The sequence below is a fragment of the Anas acuta genome, chromosome Z, assembly GCF_963932015.1.
Source record: "Anas acuta chromosome Z, bAnaAcu1.1, whole genome shotgun sequence".
NCBI lineage: Eukaryota > Metazoa > Chordata > Aves > Anseriformes > Anatidae > Anas > Anas acuta.
Window position 1 is genome coordinate 33449487 of NC_089017.1, and position 25872 is coordinate 33475358.

The 25872-nt window shown below is 38.0% G+C and overlaps 1 protein-coding gene across 1 annotated transcript; it reads right to left on the reverse strand.

Moving 5' to 3' along the window:
- Window positions 1-1445: 1445 nt before the first annotated feature.
- On the reverse strand, window positions 1446-22259 carry ANXA1 (annexin A1). The gene is made up of 13 exons (XM_068666936.1): window positions 22112-22259; window positions 17367-17445; window positions 14800-14893; window positions 13972-14066; window positions 10674-10787; window positions 9971-10061; window positions 8744-8823; window positions 7733-7789; window positions 6225-6318; window positions 5529-5624; window positions 4705-4763; window positions 2687-2809; window positions 1446-1814 (listed from the first exon to the last, which is right to left on the reverse strand). Exons 2-13 carry the CDS (start codon window positions 17430-17432, stop codon window positions 1758-1760), a joined length of 1026 nt encoding a protein of 341 aa, XP_068523037.1. The 5' UTR covers window positions 17433-17445; window positions 22112-22259; the 3' UTR covers window positions 1446-1757.
- Window positions 22260-25872: the final 3613 nt, after the last annotated feature.

Sequence of the window (25872 nt, forward strand, 5' to 3'; positions counted from 1 at the left end):
AGAGAATGGAAAGAGTTCATTTACCATAAAAATAATTTTCTTATCATTCCTTAAATTTTAATTTGGAGTAATTGTTAAAGATATTCTGTAAGTTTTTTTTGTTTTGGTTTTGGCACATTTTTGCTTCTTTTGGCTTCCCTGGTGAATATATATACTTATTGGGGAAAAAAAAAAAAAAAGAGAGAGAGAGAGAGAGAGAAGTCTTTCCTATGCTGATGAAATCAGATTCTTTCCTTTTGCATAGCTGCAACACATCTAAATTTCAAAACAACTGAAATTTGAATAAAGAGTTTCCCCCTTAGGCCTAATAATTTACTTCTTACAAGTTAACTATTTATGACCCATCCACATCTTACAAGCTTGCTCTGTTTTCTGGGGTGGGAATATTGAATTCTCTGGACATCTGCCTCTTGAGAAAATGCCTATATTGCTAGTGCCACACTCAAATTATACATTTTTTTTTTTTCTGAAGCTTGTCAGTTAATAAAACAGATGTCACAGAACATGTTTTTTACGTACGTCTGCTTTTTTTTCCTGCTTTCATTGATTGTGTTTATTTCCCATGAACTACTTTGGTCTGAATCTCTTTTACTTATCCTAAGGAAGTAACAAGAATAATCAACAGAGTGAACTACAGTAGTGCATGTAATATTTACCATAGGTAAAAAATCCAGCCTGTGCAAGGCACATGGTTTCTATCTAGCTCTAGTCATTCCAATGGTTCTTGTAGAATAAGACTTCACCTTCTCTAGACACCAAGGTCTATTTCTTGGACCACTCCAATATGAACTGAAGAATGCCTGCAATGTTTAACAGAAATTAGCCAAGATGACCTCTGATATCCCAATAGCTTAACATGTTGTTCAAATGAGTAAGTGGAGGGCACCCTAACAATGTCTGTCAATGGTTGTATGAAGTGAAGAACCAACAACTATGCTTAGTTCTACTACTGCACCTGGGGGTCTGCACTTCATTTATACAGGGTCTGGAACAACTGGAACAGTAATAGCAATCAGAAAATAGAGGTAGTGAGAGCAGTTTTCTTCATTTTAGACAGATATAAAAATGCACACAACTCATCAGAGAAAGAAAAAAAGTCCTACATGGGCTATGAGGCTATGATGCTTTTTTTCCTCCCCTACATACGTAATAATAGAATTAATAACTCTAAATAAAAAAGAACAAGCCAGAGATATCATTAGCTGTTTCATATTGTTGACATTTTGAACATGTCATCTTTAGCTATTTTTCTAACATCCAATATATATAAACTCTGGCTGATGTGAAATGGAAAGCCAGAGTTTCGGATAGATTCTGTAATACTGTTGCATTCTTTTTTTCACTATTTAAATATTTCAGATTCTTCTTTCATTTACTGTGTATAGACAATTTGATGTTAAGTGCAGAAAAGCAATGCAGGATGTACAAAGTTTCACAAAGTCTAATTTTATTTTTTAAAATTTATTTAATTTTCTTAGATGAAATCTTGTTTCATGATTAATCAAGTAAATAGAAACTTCAAAGCATTCGTTGACTTTGGATAAATAATGGTAAAAAGATTATATTCATGCCATACAGAATAAAGATATTGAAAAAATACATTCCAGGTTCCAGTTTTTTTGCATAATACATGTAGACTAAATACCATTCCAGAGAAACCTCACTGTGTAAAGCCTGTATTTTATATAGACAGCTGAATCAAATATAAAGACCTTCAGCAACAGGGCTTGAGTGCATCATAGGAACATGAAACTTATTTAATCACTTCCACACAAAGCCACCAGGATGTTTTCATAATCCCCTTTGAGTTCATCCTGTCAATGTAAGTGAAAAGAGCACAATTGTTAGGATAATGGTGTCAAATCAATCTCAATAAGCATTCAATATACATTTACTAAACATTGGTCCTTCACCAAAATAAATGGTCATGGCAGAAAAAATGATTTTTAGAAACTAACTGAAAAAGCAGCTAACTGAAAAAGCAGCAGGTAGTTGCAAAACTCAAAAAGGTACTTTAGTACATTTAGAGATTATGTTTCTGATCTAAGGTATATTTTTTTTTTTAGTTATCTACTAGCTTCCACAAAGGTGATCTGAAGATCTGGCTTTTTTCTAATAGCTCACTGGTTTAAATTTTCTAGAAAAATGCATTAGGTGGCTTGTCCCTTTCAAGAAAATATTTTGTTAGTTTATCTCATTTTCCTAAGTGACCTAAAAAGTAGGACAAATAAAAGCCAAGTTTACAAGGTATTTGTAGGAGTAACTCAAACATTAAAAAACAAAAGCCAGATGGAGCAAATATCTGTCAGAGAGCTGTCAGTGCAACCATCTTCATTCTCTCGCTAATATACCTGCTAATGCTTAAGCACAGGAACTTGGGGACAGTCTCCATTCTTGGCATTTACTTTAAGATGACATTCTGAGACAACTACAAATCAACTATGCCACATGCTAAATGTAGCAAAAATGCTACAGCTTTTGTGACAAAAAACATTCCCCTATAAAATAAATTAGTTCTACCAGCATGAGACCTTGAGTTCTCACTGAAAACTTGAGTTACTCAGCTACAATCCATTATTCAGGATGAACTGGTGACTGAGGAGCAGAAGAGTTAACAAAGCCTTACTGGCCTTCCTAAAACATCTAGTTGTTTTCCACTTCATTGTTAACTTCAGCAAAAACCTACCATAATGGCTTGGCGAAGAGAGATACCATACAGACTCTTATAATAGGCTTTGATTTCATTCATGTCTACTTCATGGCGTGAAACCATGATTCTGATGAGCTGTTTGTGCCGTGTCCCAAGGCCCTGTTAAAAGTAGTAAACAAACAAACAAAAATTGAGGCTACTTAAGTCATTGAAAGATCTTCCTCTATCAAATTACTACAAATTACTACAAATTCTTTGTAGTAATTCATCAGACTTCTTTGTGTCAGTACTAACCCCCTTCTGGTCCCCTATGAGGACAAATTCAGTTGCGACTGGCTGTTTCCAATCCTGGATTTCTTTTTGTGGTTTCATAAAAATTGGCAGGTTGTTTACTGTGATTGCTGAACACCAGGGAAAACCTAAATTTCACTGTTGTTTGTTTGATTTATTTTTTTTTGTCCTGCAATGAGCTACTTTTTCATAATGAGCATATTCAGTTTACATGGCAAGATTTTGGTAGTGGGGGAGCTGCAGAGGTGACCGCTGTGTGAAGAGACAAGCAACTGCTGCATGTTACAGAAGGGCCAGTTTCAGCTTACTCCAAAGGGGACCTACCGCTAGCCAAAGTCGATTCAACAGATGTTGTTTGTGTCTCTGGGAGAGCAGATTTCAAAAAAAAGGGAAGTAAAAACTGCTGCACAACAGCAGCTGGGAGAGAGGAGTGAGAACCAGCCCTGCAGACACCTGTAGACAGTGCAGAAGGAAAGGAAGGAGATTTTCCAGGTGCCAAAGAAAAAGTTCCCCTGCAGCCTGTGGAGAGGCCCCTGCTGGAGCAGGCTGTCCTCCTGCAGCCCATGGGTCCCACATGGAACAGATCTCCATGCTGCAGCCCCCCCGTGGATGGAGGAGCCCTCGGTAGAACAGGTGGATGTGGCCTGGAAGCGTCTGCAGCCCATGGAGAGCCCCCACAAGATCAGGCCCTGGGCTGGAGCTGCAGCCCGCAGAGAGGAGCCCACGCAGGAGCAGGGAGTCTGGGGAGAGCTGCTGCCCACCCATGGGGGACACATGCTGCAGCATTTTGCTCCTGGATCCTGTGGTACAGAGCCATGTGGGAGTAGTTCTTGAAGAGCTGCTGTCTCTGGGCAGCCCCCGCAGGCTCATTTCGGGAAGGATGGCATCCCATGGGAGGGATCCCATGGCGAGCAGGGGCAGAGAGTGACTGGGAAAGAGCAGCGAAGACAAAGCATTAGGGACTGACAGCAACCCCCATTCCCTATTAACCTGCAAAACTCAGGGGGAGGAGGTAGAAGAGGGTGGATGGAGGGGGAAGGCGTTTTTAATTTTAGTTCTTACTGCTAACTTGTTAGTAATAGGTAATAAATTATATTAATGCACTGAGTCCATTTTGCCCATGATGATAACTGCAGAGTGATCTCCCTGTCCTTATCTCAGCTCTTGATCCCTTTTCATCACATTTTCTCCCTCTTCCTCTCTCAGGAGGTAGAGAGAGAGAGAGCAGTGTGGTGGAGTTCAGCTGCCCAGCTCGGTAAAACCACCACGAGTCACTCAGTACAGCTCCTAAACAAGTGACAGAAGTTAATGTAAATTTCTGCATACTATGTGATTTCATGAGTTCTCACCAATCAGTTCTCATCTCAGTCAGCTCAGATTTCAAATTTGCCTGCAGTTTTGTATGGGCTTTTACAAGTTTCTCATCCCAGTCTGTAAGTGCCTTCCTATTTACTTTTTTGTCAATATTTTAATGGTTTCATTAATATGAAAAGGTTCAGTTAGCTTTCTGTCACTACAAAGAGCATAACGTATATACATGTATGTGGATGGACAGACACTTTCCCAAAAACTCTATAATAAATAGACAGGTCTTTCTATGGAAGGAAACAGTAGTTTCAAAGGAATGAAGGGGAGGAAAGAGAGAAATGAATTGGATTTCCTTCTGCAGTCCTTTTCATCACACAAAGTTCTTATTCTAGCCTAATTTGTTATTTTTCAGCTCATAAAGCACACTCTGTTCTCAAGTTCTTTCTTGAGGTTACCTTCATTGCCAAGTGGAGTTTTTCAGCAAAGAAAGCTGGCTTGCTTGTGGCACACTTCACTGTAATGAAACAATGAGATAAAGTCACACCTGTTAAAAATGTAACAAATAACAAAAGGCAAAAATCTGCAAAGAAAACACTGCAGAATAAGTCTCAGTGTTCCTACCAACATATCTTATTTATCTATTTCTCTTTTACCTGTCTTAAAAATATGGGAGAAGTAGCTTTTCCTTTCTTCTTTATACAGTAAGCAATTCAGTCAGGGGAGAATACTCTAGTTACTAGACAAGTCTACTCTCTAGTCCACTGCCATAAAATTGAGAATGATGTCACAGTTCCAAAGCAGAAAAATGTGAAAGTATTCTTGACCTCTACAGCAGAGTTGGTAGTTGATCTGACATATTTTAGCCAAGTTATGCTGTGTACTTGCCTTCCATACCTGATACTAAGAGGGAACTGGTGAGTCTCTCTTTTTATCCAAAGTATACTTGACTGCAATACAAAAGTGAAAAGCAAAAATAGGGGTCTGGCTCCTGATTCTATCCTTGACAACACGGATGGCTCACCTTATTATTTACAAGGAACGGTCACTTTAAGGGTCTTAAGATACATCTTTATCATGAACATTAAAATAATATTTTCTCGAATACTGCAAGAGGAAATTTATTATATTTTTAATAATCTTACATCAGAACTGTTTTGCTTCTCAATGAAGCAAAAAAGACCAGAATGCTTTCCTGTTAGAAAAAGTATTACAGAACTAAAAAGGTAGTTTTTCATACAGTTAACATATATACTAGGTTACTAGTTGTATAACCACTTACCAAGGGCAGTCAGGCAGTTCTCAATATCACCTTTCAGCTCCAAATCTAATACCTTATTCATGTCATGCTTGCTGTATTTGGTGTACTTCTGAAAGACTAAGCAAGAGAAGAAAATTCAGTGAAGAGTGATGGAAACATAGTATTCTCCCCACATTTTTTTTCCCTACTCTGTCCCCACTGCTGTGGCAGTGCACACACATGGCAGCCTATCTTTCTCATTTTCTTCAGCTAGCACAGTGTAGTAAAGAAAAGCAGTACTGTATGGAGTGATGGTATTGGCATAAGGAACAGACCCATGCTAGGATGGTGGGGATCAATTTCCATTAATAGGGAAAGAGGTAGTACAGTTACTCCACTGGAGCCTATAGCATAAGGTGGTATCTCCCGTGCAGGGCAAACTGGTAGAGGAGCAAGACCATGTTGAGGAGTATTCAGAACCCCTGCCACACTGATTCATTGGCCTTGTTAAAAGCGGCATTGTGAGACTTCATGGTAATAGTTCTGTTAACAACTTAACTGACACTGACTCTTCACTAGTGTGGAGAGAACAGCAAAGTGGCCAACTGTGTGCTTAGGTCAGCATGCACAATGACCTCTGTAGCAGTCACATCTTGGAAATGTATATAATCTCTGAGTTCAGGAGCAGGCCATATTCAAATACAACTCCAGTGAGGAACAAAGTTTCACCCAGCCTACCTCTTCGGAGATGAGGGTAGCTTCTTGCAGTAAGAACAGTAACAAATACATTAATATCCGTTCCTTTCCTTCTCTCTCCTGCTTCATATAAGGCCTGTCATAAAAGAAAAAATAATAATAATAGTCAAGTTATCATCTGTATAGCAAAACACAAATAGAAGTACCTGAGACTCCTTGCCAAAGGTAGGTCACTGCTTGTCAGTAAAGAACTCTAAACCTTGACACAACCTGTAAAAAGACACATAACTCTACACAGCCTCAAAATAACTCTAGGTGTACCAAGTAATACTTCATATTTCACTTACAGCATAATAGTACCAAGAGAGTACTGTACAGCCAAAAATAATATTTTTAGGCATTCTTGAATGAAGCTATTTTTTATGTATCTTCATATAGTATACATGGGAGCATAGGACTGGCAGGGTTATTGGCTTACCTTAGACCAAAAAAAAACCACAACTCCAATATTAACTAGACAAATGTGAAGGAGAAGCTTACGCACCAGGTATTTCTTGTCTTTCCAAGAGTAACTTGAATAGAAAGTAAGAACCCCGTCAATTTTGTTACTTTCCCTACCTTCTCAAACCTTTGTAAAAGTAATAATTAAAGATCTCCATGCTACAGCAAAAAAAGATCTAACATCCTTTCTAGGTGTTGGCAGTGAAGGTCTTTGGACCCAGGGAAACTGAACTGAGCTTAGACAGAATATTGATTTACTAGCCTTTCATATCTACGCTTGATGACAAAACTAAACCTCTTATGTCACAGGAATAAAAATAGAATTGTTAAATGTCTTTTTCTCTGTTGGATTTAAAACAATAATTTAAAGTGAAAACTCAGGACAGACTGTTAAGGTTTACCAACACCTTAACAAAAATCCTACACAAATAGCAGAAGAAACAAGGGAAAAATCAGTTGCTTTTCTTAGAATCACTTAGAAAATGAATGTGATGTTTACCAAATTCTCTTGAAAGATATGACACTGAAACACATTAGCTACAACTAACATACTGAATGGTTTACACTGGTCAACATATGGTATCTGTTTCTGCACAATCACTAGTACAAATTTGTCCCTCAATTCAAGAACTGTATTTATTTTAAACAAACAGATTGAATCTAAGTTCTCCTGTTCCTGACCTCTACTTCAAATAGTAGAAGAGGGTTTCAAGCATTTTTGAAGTTGACTATTAGCATAAAAATTCCATTTCTTTCAGTGACCAAAGAGTTCATGTGAACTTTGGAAAACATTATCACCTCAGAAAAAGATCGTGTACATACACACTAATTGCCCCCCACCATGTTCCCATGTCCCCCCATCCCCATGTCCCAATTGTCTCCTATGTCCCCATGACCTCAAAAAGATTATGTACATATACATAATTGTATGTAATTGTCTGTCATCTGAGATGTGCAAGATCCAGGTAGGTGAAACAGCACATTCACAGCCAGTCAGAGTTTGTAATAAAGTCAAATGAAGATCCGCAGGGTGCTAAGTATGGTCTTACCCTGGCATCACTATCAGCAAGCTCATCATTCACATGAGGATCTTCAGATCGGTCAGCCTACGTAAATCAAATTTTTTAAAAAAATAATCAATGTTACTCACAATCATTCAGTTCACCAAAATTGAGTATTTTAGAGATCTGGCCTGCCACACTTATACATAGCTTAATACAGAATTGCTGACAAATACAGTTATATTAATTATTCTGTGGATAAAGCTGATGCATTTGTTAATTGATCAGAGCTCACAATTCTAAGGCCATCAAAGTATTTCTGAAGTTATACATTAAAATCCAGGGTTTCTTAATGTGAAGTTAAAGTCTTGGAAGCTATGATATGCTCCCTGGTGACTGCTCAATAAACTTCTTTCAAGGTGATTTGAAAGCAAAACTAAAAATCAGAACTATGCACATTGATATATCAAAAAAAATCCAATGTGCACATACAAACTGCACACAAATGTACTCAGCAGAGATGGAATAAAATATTAATGTATGTTAAAAAGGGTATTTTTACTTCTCAGCTCCAGTGTTTCAGCTGAACTGCTTTTGAGCAGTTCACAAAACACTTTGTCCACTTGCTAACTCCATGCCACTATCTATCTACCTTACTACAAGAAACATATCTTAAGAAGTAGCCAAAATGTTTCTCTACATGTAAGCATTTATTCTTTTTACATTTGCAGTCAGTTGACATTCCTGTTGTTTGTTTTTTTTCAAGTGCTTAAAACTGTTAGACACATAAAGACACATAAAAAAAAGTCTTAAAAACCTAACTGGTAAACAGTAACAAATACCATTGCCTTTAAAAAAATGTTTTTGAGATAAATCTCATTATAGCTTGCTTAAGATATGGTCTAACATATGTAAGTAAAAAACAGTGCTAGGTAGGAAATAAATAATCCTAAAATTCTTATTTACTGTATGACTTCAACATAATCTTGAAGATTATTTAACATAATATTGTTTTTTAATTACTGATAACCTCACCAAAAATGTTTAAGCACAGCATACCTTGGCTAGAGCAACTAAAGCCTTCTGAAAGTCTCCAGATGTGTCAGAGATGATGTCTTGTGTCAGATCTCTCTTCAGTACTGAAATTAAATGAAAAAGGACTCATAATTCTTTTCTAAATTATCAGTTATATAATTTTTTCAGTCTTTTCTAAATTTCCCACTTAGTAGTAGAATGCCTAGTAGAATTGCAGTTTTCTCTAATTTAGTTTTGCAAGAATGGGTACTTTTTCAACGTGTCTTCTAATCCCTGAGATGTGCTGAGAAATCTGAGGATTAATACAAAATCTACTGAAAAAGTTGTTCTTAAAAGTTGTATGGGTGGAAAAGTCTCGAGCTTTGAGTCTCAAGCAAAAGTCTTGTTTGTGAAATAGAGAAAAAATAAAAAAAAAAAAAAGTTTGAAATTTTGTGAGTCATTAGTCTTTCGTTCTTATTTTTGGCTGTTTTGTTCAGTCCTAAAACTCTTCTGGAAAAAAAAAAAATCAAACTACTATTCAAACTAATCAAACTTCTAACTGATTGGAAATCTCTTCAGAAAGTTAACTCTTAATCCTACAAAGTATAAATTAATTAGATAACACTGACTGACTGCAGTACTCTCTTTATATGAGAGATGCTATTATATTTTAGTTATTTCTAAATTGCTATTATATTTTAGTTATTTCTTCAAAGATTTTCTACTTCAGTTTGCTGGTTGTTCTTAATCTTGAAGTTATCTGTGTTGCTACGAGTAAACTTTTGACAAAGTCAAAAGAGCTCAGATAGGGCTTGGCAATGGGAGCAGCAAAGCAGCTGGATTTTGCTTTTAACTAAATCTAAATGCTTTCTAAACCTATTCCAAAAAATATTCACAGCTCTGGTTGGAATTGTGAGTCACTTCCTAGTGCAGCAGGATCTATGTAAGTCAGAAAAGATCAGTATGACCTCTCTTTCCTACACATCTTTCAGCTTTTCATGAAGCTTTACTTGCTTCCTAAAATGTCATCTCAGCTCCTTAAATTTAGAAGTAAGGCTGTAAGAGTAATGTGTTTGCTATGGAGTTTTGAAAAGACATGTACAATTCACACTAGATTCTTTTTCACCAGGAGTTAAGTTTGCATGGATCTATTCACTACAGGTGCTTGAAAAAAAAAATCACAGGAACAAAGAAATGAATCACTGGAGGACAGGGTTTGGCTATCGTCTAATGTTTCATGCTATTAATACTTCTTTCCCACTCTGAGTTACCTTCTTTGTAGTATCTGCTGGCTTCTCTGATCTCTCTGTTGTTTCTTGAGGCCAGAATCTCAATTAAAGTATCTTCATCAGTTCCAAGGCCCTGTTAAAAATGATTTAAAAAAAAAAAAGTTAATTAACACAGCAAACTTAAAATTTACAACTGAAATAAGATGAGAATCATGGACAAGACTTTGAAGATGCTATACGAAACAGACAGAAAAAGGAAGAACGTTTTGCTTTCAACTGATATAATTGTTTTAGAATTCATGTTTGCAGCATCTAGTGTCACTCTGGCACCCAACCAAACTATGAAGTGACCAAGCAACATACGTAGAAGATAGGAATAAGAATTACGAAGAAAAATACATCTTTCCTTTTCTATTTTCTCTTAAATAAATGCATATGTAAACACTATAGCTTTCTAGCACTACATCTGCAAATAACCTTCAATTTTCAGAAGGCAAAGAGAGCTCTTTCTCATGTAAGAATAGCATTGGCAATCCATCTCCTTCAACCATGAAATTCAACAGAGATTGCTGAGTCTTGTTCTTAGTAGCTGGTTCTGGATAACCACTACTGTTTTATTTTAATAAATGGGGAAAAAATAATATAATACATGAGCTTAAAAAAATTAAGTCCAGTGTCATTTAAAGAATCTGATATTTATATACTTCTCTTTAGTAAAGTTCCTCTCAGAAGATTTTTGACTTACTTTCATAGAGGCCCTTAATTCTTCAGCATCAAACTGAGCTGGAGTTTTAAGTAGAGCCACGGCAACATCTTCCAGGTGGCCTTTCAGAACCTTTTTCAGGTCTTCTTCCAGACTCTATGAAGAATAAGGAAGAGTCATACACTCTGTGTCCTGGTTTCAGCTGGAATAATTTTCCTCATAGTGGCTAGTATGGTGCTGTGTTTTGGACTTAAGATGAGAGTAACACTGTTAACACATTGATGTTTTAGTTATTGTAGAGACATGGTTACACCATAGTATCACAGAATCATCTAGGTTGGAAGAAATCTTCAAGATCACTTCGTCCAACCTCTGACCTAACACTAACAAGTCCTCCACTAAACCATATCACTAAGTTCTGCATCTAAACGTCTTTTAAAGATCTTCAGGAAAGATGACTCAACCACTTCCCTGGGCAGACATTCCAATGCCTATAAACCCTTCCTAGTTCTTCCTAATATCCAACAAAAACCTCCCCTGGTGCAACTTTAGCCCATTCCCCCTTGTCCTGTCACCAGATAATAGACCAACCACCACCTCGCTACAGCCTCCTTTAAAGTACCTAGAGAGTGCAATAAGGTCACCCCTGAGCTTCCTCTTCTCCAGGCTAAACAATCTCAGCTTCCTCAGCTGCTCCTTGTAAGACTTGTTCTCCAGACCCCTCACCAGCTTAGTCGCCCCTCTGGACTCACTTGAGCACCTCGATGTCCTTCTTGTAGTGAGGGGCCCAAAACTGAACACAGTACTCGAGGTGCGGCCTCACCAGAGCCGAGTAAAGGGGGACAATCACTTCCCTAGTTCTGCTGGCCACACTGCTTTTTATACAAGCTAGGATGCTGTTGGCCTTCTTGGCCACCTGAGCACACTGCTGGCTCATACTCAGCCAACTATCAACCAGTACTCACAGGTCCTTCTCTGCCAGGCAGCTTTCTCACCTTCCAGACTGCTTGGGGTTGTTGTGCCCCAGGTGCAGGACCTGGCACTTGGCCTTGTTGAACTTCATACAGTTGGCCTCAGCCCATCGGTCCAGCCTATCCAGATCCTCCTACCCTCGAGCAGATCGACACACGCACCTAACTTGGTGTCATCTGCAAACTTACTGAGGGTGCACTCTATCCCCTCATCCAGATCATTGATAAAGATATTAAAGAGGACTGGCCCCGGTCCACACCACTAGTGACTGGCCTCCAGCCGACCTCCAGCTGGACCGTGTCAAGGACTTTTCAACTTCTCATAATGCACTGCCAGTGAAGAGGCTGGGGGTGCAAAAGAAGGTGGGAGGGGACAGAACCAGGACAGCTGGCCCAAACTTACCAAAGGAATATCCATTACTATATTATGTCATGATGAAGAATAAAACTGAGGGAAATTGGCTAGGAGCACTGCCACTGCTTAAGGAGTGTCTGGGCATCAGTTATTGGTGGTGAGCAATCTGACTGTGCATATTTTTTGATGTATTACTTCCTTATTATTATTATTTTCATTTCCTTTTCTGCTTTATTAAGCTGTCTTTATCTCAACCTTTTTTTCTGATTCTCTTTTTCATCCCACTACGGGAGAATGAGCAAACAGCTGAGTGGTGCTTAGCTGCCTGCTAGGATAAAACACAACACCCTGTAAGCTGGCAAAAAGATAAAAACTGCTGTTCAGGTACAGTCCAAAAACGAACCCTAATGAAGCCAAGAATGACATTAGCCTTCTTAGCAGTAAGTGCACACTGCTGACTTACAGGACCCCCTGGTCCTTTTCTGCACAGCTGCTTTCCAGCTGGGTGGCCTGGTACCTGGAGTTGTTTCTCCCCATGTGCAGGAGTTTGCACTTCTCCTTGTTGAACTTCATGAAGTTCTTGTCAGCCCTGTTCACCCATTTACTGCATCAGAAGGCAGCTCAAAATAGGCTGCTTAATTCTCAAGAGAAGGTAATACTGTACTGCTGTTACGATAATTGAATGGCTTAAATGCACTTTATATATAACCTTATTTATTAGAAAATAAATGATAAAAATAAAAAAGAAAAAAAATGCAATGGAAATGCTGTGGATATACTGTAATAACACCCTATATAAATCTGCAAGACCTGAAGTTATAATTTGGATTATATTCTAATTTGACTAACATTTAGGTATTTTTTTTTTAATTAAGATTTTTTAATTATTTTTAGTTTAAAAAATAATTTCTGATTTATTCTTCCTCCTATTAGTAAATGTTCAGTACTGTATTTTGCTACAGTGAAGAGATACAGCTGTGTTCTTCACCAAATGCATGTCTAGGTAATTGCTGTAGGGGCGAGAATATCAGTTTGCTTGGCCAGGATACCTAGGATAACTAATGAGATTATTTCAGAATCAAGAACTATGTTAGGAGTTAGGTCTCTTCTGCTTTTGACGGGAAGTCAACCGCCAGGGGGTCTAATGATATAACAGCATTAGCCTTCTTGTGCCTTTGAAGTTAAATTTTAATTTAGGTCTTGAAAAAAAATATAATTGCAACACTGGAGCTTCCTCTGTGGGAGGACAGAGCTGTGAAAATCACAAGTGAGGTTTCCGTACCAAAAACAGGAAATCCAGCCTAAAATTAGACATTAGACTTGTTTTCTTTCTTGCCCTTTAAAGTCACTTAAAATTACAAAGCCAAAAACTATAGGGAGTCATTTCCCAAGGAGCAAAGGCTCATGAACTGTGGTATGCCAACTGTGCAGTTATAATTTCAGTTTAGAGCTACAGGTTCAACTAGAGAAAATTTGCTACAAGAAAAGGTGAAGGGCAATTAAAATGTCTTGAAGACATATGCAGCAATTTCTAAACTTTTCAGGTTCAGGGACTAGCAGTTTTACCATTCAGAATTAGAATTTCACTGCTTCCTGTACACCTGTCCCCATTAGCATTGCTATAGTTGTGAAATAGCATTATTGTCCTACTTTCTGTCTTATCTATCTGGACAAAAAGATTTGTTTAGGTGTCCCCAAAGCCTCTTACTCTATTCCTCTCTTTTCCTCAACAGCCTGTCTCCCAGTGAAATTTCTGCATTCCCAGTGATCTTCTGGGCATTCAAAAACCCAGACAGATAGAATTCTGAAATTTTTCTTTTTATTTCAAAATGACTGCCGCTGCATTCAAGGGATTATCTCAGGGTACTACTGCTACAGTAGTTTTCATAAACTACAGGTGACAGAATCACTATAATCTTCTGTTCTAGAAAGCTAAAGCTGAATGTACCATAAAACCCAGGAGCAACATTGCTATTTCAGATGCACAATTAAGATTGGCTTGGATATACTATACCTTCCCTTTAGCCTGCTGATAGGCAGCTTTAATCTGCTGACGCTGAGCATTTGTTCTTTTAGTCAAGATGTCAATGATGGTGGCTTCATCCACACCTACAAATCACCAAACAATGTAATAGTGAATACATTGAAAATATAGTGATCTCTAGTGCATCATTTAACAAATTTTATTATTTGCATTGTGGCAGATTTTGAATGCTTGACATATCAAATTTTAACCAAAACTGTTATCATCTATAGACTTAAAATTAGTGATGCAGTGAAGAAACCAATAGGTTCCCACAGAACACAGAAACGTGTTTCTACAGTATAATAAAGTCTCAAAGTGTTCTAAGTGCAGTACTTACACTACAGAATAACTAAGTGTATAGACAATGAGACAGCATAGTCAACCTAGCAAGTCAAATTTAAAAAGGTTTCTAAGTACAAAGTGCCAAATGTGAATTTCATTTAGATAAATTTAAAGGAGCATACACTCCATTATCAGGATATTCACTACTTCTCGAATAGATTCTATGGAAATCAAAAAAAAGACTTAGTATGGTATATTTTTTTATTCTCTAGAAACCAAATTTTTACAACCATTCCTTCAACAAAATCAATAAATTTAATGTAGTATTAAGGTCTGAAATTGTAATACAATGTCAGAATAACAAAGAGTATAGATTCTTTAACAAGTGGCATAATTAAATGTCTTGCCAGGCTTTTTAAAGCTGAGGTACCTCTCCTGTTTTCCATTGCCTCTGGCTCCGATACACTTTTCAGGTTATTAAAATTTCCCAAGGAATAATTCTAATATAGTATGTTAAATATTTACTCCTCTTACCTTTTACCGTAATAGCTTTGTCCAAAGCAGCAACATCAGCTGATGGATCAAAGTTTGGGTATGACTGTACTGAATGACCACCTTTTGAACTTTTCTGTTGAAGAAGGAATGAATAAATAAATAAATAAATGCTATTTTCAAAGTATATTCATGCAAAGAAGAAGTTTCATATGCCTAAGTAAGCCATGTATTTGGAATTGACTATTATGGGACTCTCAAAGAATAAATACTTGTTTTCTAACTACAGACATCTAAACAGGCCCAGTACAGTATTAGTATTGGATCTATACCTTTCACACTTCTATTAAACATAACTTACCTATTTTACACCCCTATTTGTCCAAGTAAGTTAGATGCCACAGGAAAGTATTTCTCTCTCAAACCATATTTAAATCCTGCAGGTGCTTCCAGTAAAGTGCTAGTGATTTTCTTGCTCATATTATACAAATTGATCGTGCATTATATCGAGTGAATTCTCAGCTACTTTACATATTTAATGTTACAAGTGTTTCTTCAGTGCAAGATCTTGGAGAAAAGTTCAAGCCTGGCACTACAAGGAGGTGGAGAACTATTACTCAACTTCTTTGAAACATAAGATATAAAACACACTTTCTTTAGCATTAGCTATTAGACAATAGTAAATTCTATGGTGAATCCACTCCTTTATGTTGGACGCTTTCTAGGCAATGTCTGAAGTACTCTGGTACTAACTGGGGATGATAAATTCCACTACATCAACACTTACGTGGTTTGCCCTAAGCCAACATATGTGTTGATGTGACTAATCAATTTGCTTGTAGAGCCTGTAACACCACATTACTATCTCTAATGCCATGCTCATTACCTTCTTCTATAGAACCTATAAAATGCTTTGAGATCCTCGGAGGAAATATTTATAATAAAGCTCCCTTTGGTACGATATGGTTGAGATTTTTTTTTGCAACAAAAGTGAAGTTTAACTAAACTTTTTTTTTTTTTTAGAATCAATTATAGTATTTTATCTTACCTTCAAGAACTCACTATTTTATTTATTTATTTAATCTTTTGCATGTACAAGACAGACAAATGGCAAAGTCTTATGGATATGTTTCACATACAGCATTCTGTATTGAATACTTGCATACCTGTAATGTCTGCTGGCTAAATAAGTCGGAGTTTTCTTAGAGCAGACTGTGTATTTATAAGTAGTGTCTTGTTTAATTTAAAGAAAAAAATCAGCGTGACCCGTGTAGCAAGCCAAGAGCTAAACAGGATGAGTTTAGTGTGTGTTTCCCAGGCATGCCAGGTTTCGTCTGTATACTGCTTTCCATGACAAACTTACCTACTACCTAAACAAAAACCTGTCTGTAACCTCCATAACTAGAATGGCTAAGGACCATGGGATTGCATGGGATAAGGAATAAGGGATGGTGGATACAAAGTTTTATACATGAAATACTGTGTAGTGAAAATTACAAAATATACAGAGATCTACAGCAGAAAACTTTATTTACTGAAATTCCAAAGTTCTATTTTTTCAGAATTAAAGTTGCTTTAAAGATTTCCAGTGATTTTACAGTGTGCTACTTTGCCTTTGCTGACACTAATTTCAGTATCTTAATCAACTTAATTATTAAAAAGACTTTCCACATCTATTCCAATAACTCTTTTTACTGATCACCATGAGTCTTCCTTCTAATCAGTATAAACACTGATCATCTGAGTTTTTTTACTACATACAGTGACTCTTCCCACACACTTTCGTCTTCTAATACAAATCATAGAATGGTTTAGGTTGGAAGGGATCTTAGGGATCTTTAAGGATCATCTAGTTCTAACCCCCCTAACACAGACAGGGACACCTCCCACTAGATGAGGTTGCCCCTTCAACCTGGCCTTGAACACATTCAGATCTTCTCTAGGAAACATATTTCAGTGCCTCACCACCCTCATACTAAACAATTTCTTCCTGATACCTAACCTAAATCTACCCTCTTTTAGTTTAAAGCCAGTACTCCTTGTTCTATCACTGCACTCCCTGACAAAGAGTCCCTCCCCAATGGCTTTCTTGTAGGCCCCACTTAGGTACTGGAAGACAACTATAAGGTCTTCCCAGAGCCTCCTCTTCTCCAGACTGAATAAGAAATATACTAGTGACTTTAGTTCCTCCTTTACATTCCAGCACTCCAACACATGGCTTCTTGTATCTCAGTCTAAGCATCCTTCTCAAATACATTATCTGAACAGGTTCTTACAGATTTGCATACTGTACATCAGACTTTAAAGAGGATGACTTGAGTGAATCAATGCCTGGCCAGTAGGAATGACAATTTCATTGCAGCACTAGTTCGGCCTGAAACTTATATATATACATTACAGTATTTTTTAATCTGATACTAGATTTACTAGTTTATAAGAGCATATCAGATGATATGATGCAATAAAATTGGTTTCCAGTTTTAATCACCTGGATTTTTGCAACAGCTTTTCCGCCTTTCTGTGAAAGATGTGGGGTGGCCTATTGCTTTAAACACTCCTAAACGCACTAGAAAATAAATAAAATTATCTCAACAGGTGATAACACTTACAATACATTCCTGCTCCTGATTATCCATGAACCATGCCTGCTTCAGGAATTCTGATACCATAGCCATGTTGACAGAGAATCTGTGAAGAGATGCATCAAGTTTTTTTTATCATTTTAATCACCAATGAAATTCAAGGTTTCCCATTCATAAAACCCTTTCTCTTTAACTGTGACAATAGGGGCCATTTCCCAAATAGTAATTGACTTGAACTACTGGAAGCTGGCAACTTTTATGTTTGGCAGTTGGCTGCTCAACCATACACATTTAAACAACTTCTGGAAATTTCAGATTAGAAATAGAACAGTAAACTAATTGGATTTTACATGTATTTGGTATGGCAATACCTAAGCATTAACACTGACTTTCAAAGGGATATTACCAGAAACAAATTAAGTATCTTTCCCCATTTTTAAGGTATTATGTATGTAAATTTAGCTTATTGACTACTTGGTTCTTTTCAAATTCGGTAGTAAATAACTCTTCCTATCTGATCATCTTCCAAGGTTGGAGCTCTTGTGTGTTAAGGCAAATGATATTCCCTTTTTAAATACACTCTTATGTAGTTTCTTCCAATAGCTCTTTCTTAAGAAAGATGAGTAAAAGCAGTCTCACATATACTGGTCCTTATTTCTTACATATTTCCCCCAATTTCTACAAAATAATGGACTTTTACCCTTTTTTTTTTTCTTTTAATCACTAGAAATGAAAATGGAAAACATTTTGGCATAAGATACCATGCAGAATAAGAAAAAAAAAGATCAATGGTGATGTGACTTGACAAAATAAATAGGTTGCTTCACAATGACCTCGGTATCAAGAATATTGTCTCCTAGTGGGAACAGTGTGGGAACTGTTCCTAGGAACAGTTCATAGAACTAGGAAACATATTTTATCAAATAAAATATTTTTTGGTCCGTTCAAAATGGATGTTTTTTCATCAAAACATATTTGTCCATAGGACACTTTAGGGAAGGCTTGTTTTTAAAGCATACATATAAACAATAAGCTAAATGTTGTTGGTTAAACTGCTGTCTTTGAAGAACAGTTCACATATCTAGCATGAAGAGCCAAAGTGCTATTTGCAATGGTGTGCATTTTCATCTAATATAAAGATCATATCCACAAAATAAAAATAAACAATGCTTATGTTGCAAACACATTTACCTTATTTATGCCTTGTAGTCCACAGGAATAGTAATGAGCAGTATTTAAATCAACACACTCCTAGGACAAAGGAATGTGTCTGTAACCTAGCTGCTGTTATCCTCACAGAAAAACTGCACAAAGTACTTCCAGGTGTGACTGCCAACAAAGAAGCAGGTCCTCCAGTCCTCTTCAAGCTTTCAGCCCAGGTCCACCCTTTCTTCCTCTCTCCAAGTTGGATACACCTACACTCTCTCTTCCCCAGAGAACTCTTTGCTTCTCTACACTTCTTGTATCCCTGAGGGCACGAAATTCATGGAAAACTTGAACCTGACTCTGAATCTGTGTTTATGTTACCTAAAGCACGTGTCAATAAATGATGGTCAGAATATTGTGTAAAGACCAACTTTTAAGCACATCATTTACTGATTTACTGAGGATCAGAAAGCATACTTATGTTGCTCTTCAATAAAATATAATGAAATAAAATGAAATAAAACAAATCAGGCTGTTACGGTGACTCCTGTATTACCCTTGTATTGACAGCTAAAGTAAGTGAGGCCATATGAATTGATGTCGTATTTGAAGTTCTGCTGCATTTTTTAACAGCACACACAAAGGCCATGTGCAAAAGAATAAAATATGTTAAAGTCTCCGTATGAGACTGAGACCTGTTTACCTAGTTACCTGCCCTGATGTGTACAGATCTGTATGCCTCCAATAGATTCACAGTGTCTCCCTGTTTAAAGCTACAAAACAAGATTCACACCAGTAGATCTGAGAAGAGGTGGGACCAAAACTGCATTTTGGTTTCTAGAGTAAAATATTTCAGAAATAAAGTTAGAGCTGGGTCCAGAGAAAACTGTTAATATCTGCATTTCTTCTGTCTGCCCACCCCACTCCAGTTCTAGGGGTTTTGATGCTCATTGGGATAACTATAGTAGAAGGCTTCTAGTCTACAGTAAATTGGATTTATTAAGTCTCTAAGCCTTTATGCCTGACATAATTTAAATTATAAATACAGTAAAATAATTTTGCATAAAATAAAATAAAACTAAACCTTTATTTTTGCTTTTATTTAAACAAAGACACTTGGACAGTTTGTCCATATATTTTCATTTTGTAATCAAACAACATAATTTCAAAAGAAGCCAAAGTGGGCAATGGCTCTTGAAACGGCTAAAGACCTGACTTTGCTTGCATTGTCTCAGAAAGTTAAGAAACCTATTTACACACAGAATTGTTTGCCTGCTTTATAAGAATCTATGGGTAACTTTAAGGGGGAGAGGTGAGAGGTGGGAGGAGAAGAGAGAGAAAGAAGAAGACTGAGGCCTGGAATTGAGGAAGACAGCACTTTTACAGAGTAGAGGTTTTTACCAGAGCTTTGACTCTAAAATGCTAACAGCTCATGTAAGCAAAGCCTACATCCAGGACAGATACATTCAAAGTATTATTTTACTTCATTAAGAAAAAAGTCTTAAAGAACCACTGATCTGACTGTTTAACCGAAAACCCAGTTAAAAGAAGATCATGTATTTAAAATCTGCTTGATTAAAAAAAAAAAAAAAAAAAGTTTTTTGTGCGTCTTACCATTCCCAGCTGGAATGATTAACATTTAACTGGAATGCAAGATCAAGCAGCGATCCAGACTGAAAGGCCTAGCTCTTCCTTCACAACAGTTACTGCAATGTTGTTTCCAGACTTGCTCCCAGTCCCCAGAATTGGGCAGACTCCAATTACTGAAAGTTTTGAGTAAATATGCAGTATCTTTGAAAAATATCTTTTTCAAAAAAATATGCAGTATCTTTTGAAAATATTTTAAGGCAAACATTTACACACCTGCCTTACATTTAACCATAAGCTCTATCTGATATATTATCTCTGGTCCCGTCTTTGCAGGTGGCTTGAACAGTGAGATTGAGTGCACCCTCCACATGTTTGCCAGATGACACCAAGTTATCTGGTGTGGTCAACATGTTTGAGGAATGGGAAAGAATCCACAGGGACCTGCACAGGCTTGAGAGGTGCACCTCTGTGGACATCATGAAGTTCTGTAAGGTCTTGCACTTGGGCTGAGACAATCCTAAACACAAATACAGGCTGGGCAAAATATGGATTGAGAGCATCACTGGATGAAAAAGGACCTGGAAAGGACCTGGAAAGGACCCAGGAGCATTGGTTAATGAGAAGCCCAACATGCACCAGCAATGTGCACTTGCAGCCCAGAAAGCCTGCCAAATCCTGCACTTCCAAAAAAATACAGATTTTGTACTTTTTTGACCTGCCAGCAGGTCAAGGGAGGTGATTCTCCCCCTCTACTATGCTCTTGTGAGACCCCACTTAGAGCACTGCATTCAGCCCTGGGGCCCCCAGCACATGAAGGACGTGGACCTATTATAATAAGTCCAGATGATGAAGATAATCAAAGGTCTGGAGCGCCTCTCCTGTGAAGACAGGCTGTGGGAGTTGGGGTTGTTCAGCCTGGATAAGAGAAGGCTCCAGCGACACCTTACAGCTGCCTTCCAATACCTAAATGGGGCTTAAAGGAAAGTTGGGGAGGGACTCTGTGAGAGAGTACTGTGATAGAACAATTAATGGTTTTAAACTAAAAGAGGGTAGATTTAGATTAGATATAAAGAATAAATTATTTACTCTGAGAGGCACTGGAACATATGGTTCAGAGAAGCTGTGGATGCTCCATCCCTGGAAGTGTCCCAGCTCAGACTGGTTGGGCCATTAAGCAAGCTGGTCCAGTTGAAGGTATCCCTGTCCATGGCAGGGCGGTTGGAATTAGATGATTTTTAAGAGCCCTTCCAACACAAGCCATTCTATGATTATATGATTCTGTGGTTTCTGTCCAACGCTAGTTACCACGATCATGGTATAAATTGAGGTCATTAAACCATATTGGAAAAGCAGACAGTAGACATAAAACAGCAATTTCCTTTACAGTAGGAAAGTCTACTGAATACAAAGGAAACATGAGAAAGAAAAACAACTTCACCAAAAAAAATTAAATGGAAAGTGTTAGCAGAACAAACCTCAAATGCTAGAGCCCTTACTTATGCCACATTTAGCCAAAGTTCTGTGTTATGGGTTAAGAGCATGGGGTTGCTCTTATGTCCCTTATATTACTTTGCCTCATTGTCATCACTGTTTGAGTAAAGATTCCTCTACTGTTCCAAAGCAGCAAGCTTGTTGAAGTAACAGCTGCTTTTTCTTTAGTTTCTGTACACAGCACATTTGTTTTCCAGTAACTTCAGTTTTGCTGCAGATACAAAGCAAAAGCATTGGAAACAGCCAAATCTACATAAGTCTACTTTATTTAAGCTACTTTTCTGCAACCTATTGTGTAAAGAGGAAAAGAATGAGAAAAAAAAAAAAAAAAAAAAGTAAAAATAAAAATGAAGTGATTGTCCAGGACCTTCTGTGTACATTATCCACGTTAAAATGAAAAGAATTTCTTCTGCCCACACCCATCTTTCTCTGTGCGAGCAAATCCAACCCACAGAAAATTACAACAGATCACATGAAAAACATACTGTACAATTCTTAAAGTTTGTCAGGTCTAGAGAGAGCAATTAAGAACTACAAAAACCTACCTTCCTTTTCACAAATACTAGTCCTCAGGATGGCACAGTCAGGATAAGAAAGCAGAGAGCTGGCGATGCTTTTATAGTGTTGTGCAGGAGGCCCCACCTAGCAACCCAAGTGTTTCCACTGCCACAACAACTGGCTGCTCTTTGCTAGCAGCTAAATTTGGGTGCTCTCCAAAACACGGAACCACAGAAAAAAAAAAAAAAAAAAAGTCATTGCAAAACTATGTACTGGAGACAGAAGGAGCACATTTCAGAAGGAAAAAGATGACTAATGGTCAGTCTTTGGTAGCTGTTCTCCCCTAGCCTACTACATCCCTCATTGTAGTAAATTAATTTAAATCTTTCAGGATCATAAGATTAACATGTTAAATAGAAAAATCAAATTGGAGTTACTCCCTTCACATTTTGACATGTCTGATACAACTCTGAAGTGAACATACTAAGATATCTCATTCCTCCGTGAAACTTTGAAAGAAAAAAAAGTGGAGAAGAGTTGATGTAAGTCTGACTCTTCACTGAGCTCGATGTCTATGAGCTCTGTTTCTTATGCCCATGAATTCAGGACAGAAGTGGTCAAGGAATAAGACACCTCTGAAACTGAATATGTATACAGTCTATCAAAATGGGTTTTTGTTTGTTTGTTTGTGTGTTGTTTTCTATTTATGGAAACAAAGCACCTGGAAGCAGGCAGGATTAACAGAAGGATTTACACATATAATTTAAAAGAGGTTGAAACATTCAGATTACATCCTGAAGTTCAAAGTGGAAGTAGTTTGCACAAGATGAGGGAGTTTGCCAGCCTGCCAGAAGCGGTTTTCTGCAAGCACTTCCTCACCAGGTTGGCCAGACACATTTCCAGAGCACAGCACCATGCAGCATGTCACTAACATCTCAGATTAGCCCAGAACATGTCAGTGAAGAAATACCAGTTCCTGAAACAGAAATACTTGCAGCTAGCAGCTTGACCTCCCAGCTGCCTGTTGCTTTACTTTCTGCTGATCTGGATCTGCTGCAACACGCAGATACCTTCAGAATGAAGAAGCATACCTGATCTGCCACTGATAAACATGCATGATCATGAAGGAGGAAGGGGAACAGGCTGCTAGATAGCATGACAGAGGACACCAGCAAATTCCTTAAATAGATCACTTCATTGCAACATTTTCATAAATCACACATATTGCACACTTGTTAAAAAATAGCTCATTCTAGATCTGTAGAAAATATCAGGGCCCTGAGCTTGTTCTCCCTGAGGGGTTTCATTGCAGAGTCTCAAGGCCAGCTCAGGATCAGTGTGGCTGGGGCCCCCTATCCACTGCAGGCCATGGCAGAGCCCCCTGCAATGCTGTGGGAGGCAGTGGCCAGGCCCAGCACAGCCCTGGGAGCTGTGTTCCACGGCCACTGGGAAAGTGGTGTTCCAGCTTTCAGCCCTGCCTGAGCCACATACCCAGTGCTTCACAGCCAGGCTGGGACTGGGCCTGGGCCTTCTCCCTGCTGCGGACGAATACCTCCAACTCCCTCCAACTCCAGGGAAGTGCTCAGGACTGGGGCTGCCCTGGTGCCTCCTGGGGTGGTAGACAGGACAAGCTCCAGGGCCTTGTTCTGCCACCCCCACGGGGATCCACCAGCATCACAGCCCACACAAAGTCCCCAGTCCCCCATCTCTCTGACAATATTTGTCCTGTGCACATTTCTTTTTTTTTTTCTTTTTTTTTCTTTTTTCCCTCCACAATTCACATGTTACTTGACAAGGTTATTTCAGATATTTTCAGTATTGTGAGTAATTGAAGGGGTCCAGAAGTTGACAGTGATCCTGTGAGCAAACTGTCAAGTTGCTTTCCACTTTGTTTATTTAATTATGAACTGTGAGGGTCAAATTACTCCTACCCTCCTGACATTCGAGGCTGACAGTCTTACTTCACTGGTTTCAGATGTTAGCCAAAACTTCTATTTAAGCTCTTTTTTTTTTTTTTTTTTTTTTTTTTTTTTTTTTTTTTTTTTTCTGGGAACATTTGCTTTGTCTGTTAATGAGCATAGACAACTGCAATATGTATACACTGAAAAACTGTAAATTTGTGTGCATCCTGAGTGTTCTTAACCGAGTATTTTGAAGTTCTGAAATAATCTAGAAAGCTGTTTTACTATGGTGGTTTTACCTTGCTGGGCAGCTGAACTGCACCAGAAATGCTCTCTTACCCCCCTCCTTCAGACAAAGAACTTGAGAAGAAATTATGCTGGAAAGGGAAAAAAAAATAAAAATAAAAATAAAAACCTTACAGGTTGAGATAACAATAATTTCATTAAAGGGAAAAGGAGGAGGAAAAAAAAAAAAAAAGTCCACGCAGATGCACAGAGAGAGATGCCATCAAAGAGTGATGTTCGGACACATCCCCTGTGCAGTAATTGTTTGGGATGACAGCTGTCTCCACAAGGAGAGCTTCCCCACCTCACCCTTTTATTGCTGAGTGTGACACCACATGGTATGGACTATCCCTTTGGTTGGTTTATTTCAGCTGCCCTGGTGATGTCTCCTCCCCATCTCTTGCCCATTACCAGCCTGCTGTGTCTTTGAGGGGGTGAGGGTGGGGCAGTCCTGGTGCTGTGCCAGTATTGCTCAGCAGCAGACACAACGCTGGTGTGATACCAGCGCTGTTCTAGCTACAAGTACAGAGCAAGAGCACAGCACTGTATGAGTTGCTGCAGGGAAAGTTAACTCCATCCCAGTCAGACCCAGTACACTTACATAGGCTTGCAGCCTCTTTATAAGCTGTTGGCATTCTATAAGTAAACAAATTAAAACAAACATTTACTTCAGGCCTGCAAGAGTAGGAAGTAGTGTCACAAGTACATAGTAAGACACACCTTCCAGGTCAACTCTTTTGTAATATTTTTTCTGAATAATCAGACTAGTGTCCTACTTTCATTATGGTAGTTTTTCACCCTTTTCTGTATAGTCTATCAGTCATATGTTTCTACTTTGAGAGTGATCTGACATGAAGGCATTTTGCTCCTATTCTTTCTGGAGCTGTTTGCATGAGCTTTTTTGACTTTTTAGTGGGTGGAGATGTTGACTCATCGCTTCCTGAAATTGCAGTGAGTCACCATCTGAGAGCTAGGGAGTTTTATTGTACAAAACGCTTACACTTCAAAAATGCAATTTAATTGGAGGGAGCTTTACCATTTATTGTTAATATTTTTACAGTAAGTCCATCGTTTGTTTCACAAAGCTGTAACTGTTTATGCAGATCTTCGGGACCTTGTATTGTTTATTGAGAAGTAGAAAAACATGCAGCTACTAGCATGGTATAAATAAGACACAAATTTTCCTACTTTTGCACTTAGTATGACACATACTTGTGTCGGGACCTTGTATTGTTTATTGAGAAGTAGAAAAACATGCAGCTACTAGCATGGTATAAATAAGACACAAATTTTCCTACTTTTGCACTTAGTATGACACATCTCTGATTCTTCTAGTATCACTAATTTGATGTTATAGTCAACCTGCTATTGACTATTGCTACTCAGAGAAATGGAAATGTATGTAGTAAAAATAAAGCAGAAATTCACTTTTGGTCACTGCCAAATTTGGCATTATGAAACATTTCTCGAGGCTGACAATAACAGCAGATGGACTTTCTTCAAGTTATTCATTCTCCACAAGATGATAGCACAATCACTCAAGAATTGTTGGAGGTTGGGAGACGGAGCAACAGACCTTACATCTATTTCAGTGGCAAACACCTCCCCTGCTCTAGTGCCTG